At 46.0% G+C, this 7,933-nt stretch overlaps 1 protein-coding gene and 1 long non-coding RNA gene across 2 annotated transcripts; one reads left to right on the top strand and one right to left on the bottom strand.

The window, feature by feature from the left end:
• The first annotated feature begins 407 nt into the window (after positions 1–407).
• On the top strand, positions 408–3,984 carry LOC120976903 (uncharacterized). Its single transcript, XR_005773560.3, has 2 exons — positions 408–1,180; positions 3,065–3,984. It is a non-coding gene; the product is annotated as an uncharacterized lncRNA (long non-coding RNA).
• Positions 3,985–4,541: 557 nt separating this feature from the next.
• Positions 4,542–6,902, bottom strand: LOC120975973 (uncharacterized). Its single transcript, XM_040402737.3, has 3 exons — positions 5,652–6,902; positions 5,192–5,539; positions 4,542–5,082 (listed from the first exon to the last, which is right to left on the bottom strand). The coding sequence occupies exons 1-3, from the start codon at positions 6,486–6,488 to the stop codon at positions 5,044–5,046; spliced, it is 1,224 nt and encodes a 407-aa protein (XP_040258671.1). The 5' UTR covers positions 6,489–6,902; the 3' UTR covers positions 4,542–5,043.
• Positions 6,903–7,933: the final 1,031 nt, after the last annotated feature.

The following is a 7,933-nucleotide window of genomic DNA, read 5'->3' as shown; positions in this document are numbered from 1 at the left end:
CACAGTTTCGGCCTGACCTACTGAAGGGCATAACTCATTTATCTCGCTCATGCTTATTTCTGTGTTACCCATACTAGCGTTATGCGTAGATGTGCCTGTTGTTTGCGCAGTATGTGCTTGCGTGATCAAATATCAGCATGCGTTTACTTATTAATATCATGCTCATCATTTATCTCTGAATTAATTCAATCCAAAAATCATGCTCATGATTTATCTCTGGATTAATTCAATCAAAAAATTGCTAATATATCCAACACATATGAACTCTCGTCGGTCTCGTGTATAGCTTGCAAAAACGTCTTTTAACGGGACACAGGGGGTACAGCGCTCGGGTGCAGTGTACGGACACAGAGAGAGTTTATCAATCTAACTTCTCACTGTGAGCGAAGGAGTTTCAGTTCACACTTCTCAACCGAGGAGCTGCTGCCCGAGGACCCCGCGGCCAAGCCCCCTTGGCCCTCCACCTCCTCCTCCCTGCGCCGCCGCCTCAGCGTGCGCCTCGGCGAGATTGGCGTGCGGGCCACCGCACCCGACGCCCACCACAAGTCGTCGTTCCACCACCGCCTGCCCCGCCGCGGCACCCGGACGACACCCTCGAACACTCCACGGTGCCCAACGCCGACGCGGATACGGCCCCAGGCCCGGCCAGCGCCGCCCGCGCACGGCCTGGATCCCAGCGCCTCACGGGGCTGACGGGTACGAGCTACGAGGAGGAGGGTCAGTACTACGATGACACCGACCAATTTGACTCCGCTGCGGCTAGGTCCCCGGTAATCGCGGGGCTAGCGGCGACGAGTGGTGGCGCCCCACAAACGGCTCAACGGTGGCCACGATGCTTGCGATTATTTTCTCAAGTTTTCATATACGTTTCTTAAAACATTCCAGGCATTGATTTCCTTTAACAATTTACATGTCATGTGTTTCATACAATGCACAAGTGGAACTGTTGTGGTCTTTAATTTCTATGTATGAGGAGTACATCATCGACTCACTATACTAGATGCAGTTAACCTTCATAGTTCCTTGTTGCAACTGTTGTTCATGTGAAGCTTACCATATATTATGTTTCAGGTAGAAAATTTGTTGGCTCAAGATCAATTGGGACTGTTTGGATCGTTGAATTTAGGAATATATGAGGCATTTGAATTAAGAGATGGAGGATTTGCTAACGTTGCGAAAGGTGCTCTCTAGTATTCATAACTGACAGAGATTTCTTAGAACTTGTGGCATATGGTGTTTTCTATTAACAGCCAACAGATATGTGTGATTTTATTGGGTGGACCTCCCAATTAACGTGTCATCTTTTGATTGGCTGTCTGTACAGTGTAATTATTCTTATTTGTCAGCACTGATTGGGAATGTATGTATCTCAACCTCTCAAGTAATATATACTATATTTTTCTTCTTAACATTGTGCTGACATAAAAGATAGGTTGCTTAGTTGATGATGAGCTATATTACATGTTCCAACTGAGCCATTTCACATGTATCATTGTGGCTGGTGCAACCAAAAGGACTCCGCTGGCCTTTGTGTTGACGTAGAAGAGCTCACTCCCCTCTCTTTTATCATGATGAATTCTCTGGTCGTGCCTTCTTCTTTGCTTTCATCCATAATACTATTGGACAGATTCCCTTGCACTTGCTTTCTCTGAAATAGAATTTGCTCTATTGATTGAAGAATTGAATCTGATTTAGACCAAAATTTTAGCAAATCAAATCATCTGACCTCATATTATGTGCATTTATCTTTCCCGACAGATTCATCATACATAGAAAATAAATTGATAATGTTTAGACTAGAGGATGGTGCTTTCAGTATATCAATTTTAATTACTACACTGCATCACCACCTGACCAGAAGAAAAAAATATTAAACGTAACAAGGTCATGGCAGCTCTTCCTGAACTTAGGGATATTGCTCCATGCATCCTTTTAACTTATTTTGTGTGTGCCAGAAATAACGCAAAATTCTCAGGATTCTGAATGGATTCTTTTTTTATAGTACATTACTGATGTATTTATCTGCTGTTATTTGCAATCAGTTGTGTTTCTTGCATGTGGCTTTGCAGTACCATCCAATGCAGGGCTTTACCCAGGGATAGCCCAAAAATAGAAAACAATGTATCGTATTATTGTCATTGAAAGTTTAGATGTATTTCCCCATGCTAATTTGTAGTATAATTTGTGCTTTGTGTGAACAGAGGAGCCTAAAAGAAAATATACAGCCATTGACGTTCATTGTTATAAATCTATAAATTTGAAACAAATAGTTGCATCCATGTTACTGTTATCTGCCGCTAAAATTATAGCTTTTGTTTTTGTCATCTTTACACATCCTGACTCCGATTCAAAGCGCGCAGGTGGTGTACTTTGCTATTCACAGTTAATAAATATCTTGGTTTTGTTTATTACACATTACTCTATTAAACTCATTGGTTTGAATTTGTTCGTTCTATGGATCCTATTTCTGCCATTGCTGGTACATATTCACATAACGCAAGTTGACAAGCTCCAACTGGATAATCCAGATTATATAGTCACCATACTTAGGACTGTGTTCCTTCGAATTTAGAAAAGAAGATGGTGTTCAGTCTGATATATTACAGAACTATGAGAATTTGCCACTTATATAAGATGGACAGTCAATTTGAAGTAAGCTTCAGTTCTGCAAAATAACCTTTTTAGCCTGCAGTCTACTTTGGTAATAAAATTTGTCTGTCATTTTAATTATTTATATCTGGAAGGGAGATTTCTATCTTTCGCGATCATCAGTTTGAATCTGAGAAAATATATCTAGAGATCTAGATTGATACAAGTTTTTTTTTTACATGTCAACTTCAACTATATCTGCTGTCGACTATAGTATAGATTTTTTTTTCTTCCTCTAGAAACCCTTAAATTGACCAGTTTTCAGTATTTTGTTATTTTGTGCTAAAGAAAGTGAAGAAATGATTTTGGTTTTATTCCTGTTTTTTGCTGTTCCTTGTGTTGCTAGATTTTTTACACTACAGTAGTGATAAGCCATATAGCAATTATGGAAAAGATTTTATGCGCTACTGGGCAGGTTTGCAAAATGATGGTGATATGCGATGCTGGAGCAAGGAGCAGAGAGATTTCAAAGGGACGTGCTGACGCAACACGCAGGTGGATCTGACGAGTGGAGCGAACAGATGTTGCGGATGGAAGCAAGAGAAACTTAAGCTGCTGATAATGAAGATGAAAGAACAAATGAAGCTGCTATGGAGGAAAATTAAAGCAAACTGAAGAGTATATAAAGGGAAAGGGAACAAAAAGAAAAAATAAGCAATGTTTTGATGCGTGTGGGGGAGTTTTGCTACTGAAGCTTGCAGCATTGGAGTGTCCAGCAATCAAGAGGAACTTTTGTTGTGTTATTGACTTTGCGTTGGTTTTTGAGTTGTTGGCCTACGATTTAGACTAGCTAGCTCTTTGGTTCTCATCGGTTGTCGTTTTACTTGTGCTGTTTAGCATTTTGCGGCAGCTGACTTCTTTATCTTTGTAGCACCTGGATGCTGTTACTTTTGTTCCGTTATCGTCTGATAGTGGAACCCAGTCCCTTGTTTTGGGTGTCATATGGAAAAAAACATGGATAGCGTGAGGGCCTGAGAAAACCTGTTGTCCTTGGGAGATGCCAGGGAGTATTCTTCAACAGTTGATAGTTTTACTTGCATTTTAGCAAGCTCAGTCTTTTTGGTATACCTTTCTATCATCTGCTATCCAGTTATTAGAGGTGTGATGTGTTAATTCTCTGAGCACGCCAAGTTGTTCTTGGAAGTTACAACTGAAGGGCTTGGTTTTCCAGATGAGTAAAAAATGACAGAGCTCTTTTTTCTCAGAATGTTATCTTTGTAGTGGCCTGTTCAGAAACAAGTAATGGTCACTGCCATTTTTGTATTTGAGTACTGTTTGTAGTTTATATGTATCAATGTATGAATTCAATGAAAACATATGTGTTATGTTGTGATTCGAACCGCCAGAGTTATTACTTGGTTTAGACCTGGGTGCTCATCATGCGTCCAAATATTTGTAGGAATTCCTATCATTCGATTGAAAAAAAATGATGGCCGCAGCGATGCGCGTCATCAATGATCTAGTAAGACGTTACGAAAGCGCATTGTGCTGATGGTCTCATCTGCATGCACAGTGACATTTCTTCCCCTATCGGAATGAATTACAATTATTTGTACAAAGGCTCCGAGACATCAGTATCTTCAACAATGCATCTCTAAAGAGAAAATTGGACTCGTTTTTGCAGTTCAGCACAACTCATTACGAGCAAAGAACTTACCAACATAACACCGCAAACATGGTAAAAGAGCATTCCAATCTACTCCCACTTAGTTGGACCCTGAATCAATTAGGAAGGATAACAACACTGCAAACCGACAAGGATAAAAAGGAATATAGTTACCTCATGAACTTTTGTAACATTCAGTCTATGTACTCAGAACTTAAAACTACAAGGACCGAAGAAAATACATTGAGAAGAAAATCAATGTAACATTCAATCAAGTACTCACAACTTAAAACTACAAGGACCGAAGAAAATACATTGAGAAGAAAATCAATGTAACATCCAGTCAATGTACTCAGAACTTAAAACTACAAGGACCGAAGAAAATACATTGAGAAGAAAATCAATGTAACATTCAATCGATGTACTCAGAACTTAAAACTACATACAAGAACAGAGGAAAATATATTCAGAAGACAGCACATACGAAGTTTCTATACACCACATATGTTCATACTCCACACTTCCCTTGTTTGTATGACAAAATGATTAGAATCAACACTTGCGAGGCCGATGTATCGTCCCTCCGGTTTTGTATGGTCACACTCTACGCTTTCCTTCTCTGTATGGTCAAACTCTACACTCTGTCACTTCCCTGCAGTTCTTGCAGCAATCGTGGTGAGGCAAATGCCTTAGGAACTGTAAGGAACAAGGGCGGTTCCCGAACTGAGCGTACAAGAGTGAGAACCGATGCCAGCTATTCTTGCAAAGAGGTTCGACACTATGTCAACTCACTGCCTCCTGCTTTGCAACAAAAAACTCACTGCTTCCTGCAAAGATCATGCATTGATAGTGAAACAATGTTAGCACACTTCAATTACCAAGAGACCAGAACAGATATAGAGTAGGAGTAAAAACGAGAAGCTTATAACACTTTACCAAAATGGAAGACCCTATATGTATAGCAGCAGCAGCGCCCAAAATGAATTTGACAGTTCTAGTGGCCTCTGGTGCTATAATAAAGCAGCTGTAGAACACCACAAGGGCGGTGATGGCCAGCATGCCAATACGGTCAGCAAGCCAAGCATACCAGATTAAGACTCGATACTGGCTATGCTTGCACAGAGCACCGAAAGCTACCATGCCCCAAAAGCAACTGAAGAGAACGTGAAACCACCATCTATCGTCGGGTGACATGCCCTTTGTCAGTCCATCAGCTCCCAAGTATGGCAGTAGGGTGAGTGAGCCGAATAGTGGGTACCCCAAATAGTCTCCAAGGTCGGGGTCCTGCAAGATATCATAATATCCTCATTTCAATCAGGCGATACTACACCAAATTTGGGGTGGATTGGATGGCCATGGCGATGGGAGTGAGAGGAGGGAGCTGCGCGCGGTGTACCTTGTGTTGCCGCTGAGGTTGTTCGGGTGTGCCTGTGGACGAGGAAGATGAGGGACCGGGGAGCAAATGCTCATTGAGGCCGCCGCCCTCGTTCTCCTTCTCCTTCCCCTTGTTGCGCCACCCGAACAGCAACATCCAAGCTCGCCCCTTCAAATCCCTCGCCGCCGCCTCCCCGAATTGCTTGACCGTGCGCTCTAGCTCGCGAGCTGTCTCTGCTAATAGAACCAGTGCTTCCTTGTCCGCGATGGCGGCGTCAGTGCTGGCCTCCTCGGCACGTTGAGCCACATGGGCGGCGGCGACGCTGACCGCGTCGGCTGCCGTCTGCCTCTTCTCAGGATCGGATGAGGCGAGGGACTGTGAAGCCTCCCGGAGTGATTCAGGTTCCTGACGAATGAGGTATCTAGCGGAGGCGTAGGCCACCCTATCCGCCACCCAAGAGAGGTAGGTGGCGTCGAGGGGCGACCGAGAAGCAGCTTGCCGGACCAGGGAGGCCGCGTTGGCCACTTTGTCGGCGTTGGATTTCTTGATTGCCGCTTGGCTGAAGTGACTCGCCGCTCGCTGCAAATCCAGAGCGGCCTGCGCCAAGAGATCCTGTTGAGCTCCTCCGGCTAGCATCCCGGCGGCGATGCCAATCTTGTCTGCCGCATCGGGCGTCTTCTCGGGTTCACATCCCATCAGATGACAGGACGCCTTCATCAATCGCTCGGCGTCGTAGCCCGCGGCCGCAGCGGCGTGCCCCACCATATCCGCGATCAGGGAGAGCTTCTTGGCGTCGACGGACCGGGGGTCGATCGCCGCATCCCGGGCCAAGATGGCCGCGCGGGCCACAAACGCCATGACTCTCCTTCTTGAGTCGCCTCTCCGCCGGTCCGCCCCCGGTCTTTCTCGCTTCCTCGCCCCGCCTTGCTCCTTAACCCTAGCGGCTGTTCTTGAGGCGCGCTCCGCGGCGGCAGGTGGCGAGCTCGCTCGGTAAGTCGTCCGCGCCGCGCTCGCCTCTCCGCCTCCGGTCTTCCTCCCTTCCTCGCCCCGCCTTGCTCCTCAACCCTAGCGGCTGTTCTTGGGGGCGCTCCGGGGCGGCAGGTGGCGAGCGAGCCCCGTAAGTTGTCCGCGCCGCGCCGCGCCTCAGTTCGATTCGTCGCGGCTGTGGAGAGGTGGGTGGGGAGTGGGGACGAAGACGGAGAAGACGGCAAAGGAGAGCGGAAGGTTAAGAGAACAGAGGGCGGGGGCGGCGAGGGGGGCGGAGGAGGAAGAGGCGGCGGTGGGGTGGTGGGAAGAAGGGGCGGATGGGCGGAGGCGGTGAATTTAACCTCCGAGATCAGCGTGGCAGTCCACTTCCTTTCTCCATATGTTTGTGGACATGCATCCGAATCCGATGTTGTAATGTAGGGTTGCATTCAACACGAGAGAAAAAAGAATATGGAAATGGCTAGATGTAAGTCGTCTGATTTTTGAATTTGAGTCACTCGATTGTTACGTGAAATGAACCGCACGCAAGGCATGCAGATTTAGGGCATCTCCAACGCTGAATTTGCGTCAGTCGACTGAATTTAGCTATTGTGAAAAAATATATACTATGCCATTAGGCACCCAAGGTTAGGGTATCTTCAACGCTGACGCGCAAATTTGCTCCGGTATCCTTCAGCGGATAGAAGGGCCCAGTATGCCGACACAGATGTCGGAGGCGGTCATCCAAAGCTAGCCGCATATGCCCACTTACATTTCAAACTAATGTTTCAACTAAACGGACGGAATTCATAGCAAACACGACGGATTTCATCAAACTTCGGATAGAAAATAGCACAGATCAACCATACATAGCATGCAAATATGTATATTACAACAATAGTTCCAATTCAATGAGATTAACCGGATGTTCAACAAGTTTTTCATGAACAGATCCTGTCGTCCCAGACATACTGTCCCTTCAGCTTCACCCAACAATGTGTGTGCATGAATGGCCGTCCCTCTGTCATGTGTTACATCACGGCAACGCGTGCGAGCTACATAATGTGTAGACCAACATTGAGTGAAAATTAGCTCAATGGCATTTGACCAAACACCTACCGGGCATCGTGTCCACCATGGACGACGTCGACAGGGGGCGGAGTGTACCTGACTACGGACAAGTCCTGGGTGGATGATGCCGTCATGAAAGGCGAGCGGGCACGTCGGTGCTGGTTGCGGAGGTCTGGCAGTGCCGGTGTCCCGGTCGGAGAGGTACATCGGCGACGGCGGAGAAGGAGGGTGCGAATGCAAAGTAAGAGGGAGAAGGGGCGGAAGGA

The sequence above is a fragment of the Aegilops tauschii genome, chromosome 3 (genome assembly GCF_002575655.3).
Source record: "Aegilops tauschii subsp. strangulata cultivar AL8/78 chromosome 3, Aet v6.0, whole genome shotgun sequence".
Taxonomy (NCBI): domain Eukaryota; kingdom Viridiplantae; phylum Streptophyta; class Magnoliopsida; order Poales; family Poaceae; genus Aegilops; species Aegilops tauschii.
Note: the sequence above shows the minus strand (reverse complement) of the source record. Positions and strands in the feature narration are given on the sequence as shown.

Bases quoted from the DNA above. Each gene is read 5' to 3' on its own strand.
- LOC120975973 (XM_040402737.3), bottom strand. From the start codon at position 6,488: ATGGCGTTTGTGGCCCGCGCGGCCATCTTGGCCCGGGATGCGGCGATC. The intron at 5,540-5,651 runs GTACACCGCGCG...GATATCTTGCAG, and splicing joins AACCTCAGCGGCAACACAAG to GACCCCGACCTTGGAGACTA. The intron at 5,083-5,191 runs GTAAAGTGTTAT...TGATCTTTGCAG, and splicing joins ATATAGGGTCTTCCATTTTG to GAAGCAGTGAGTTTTTTGTT.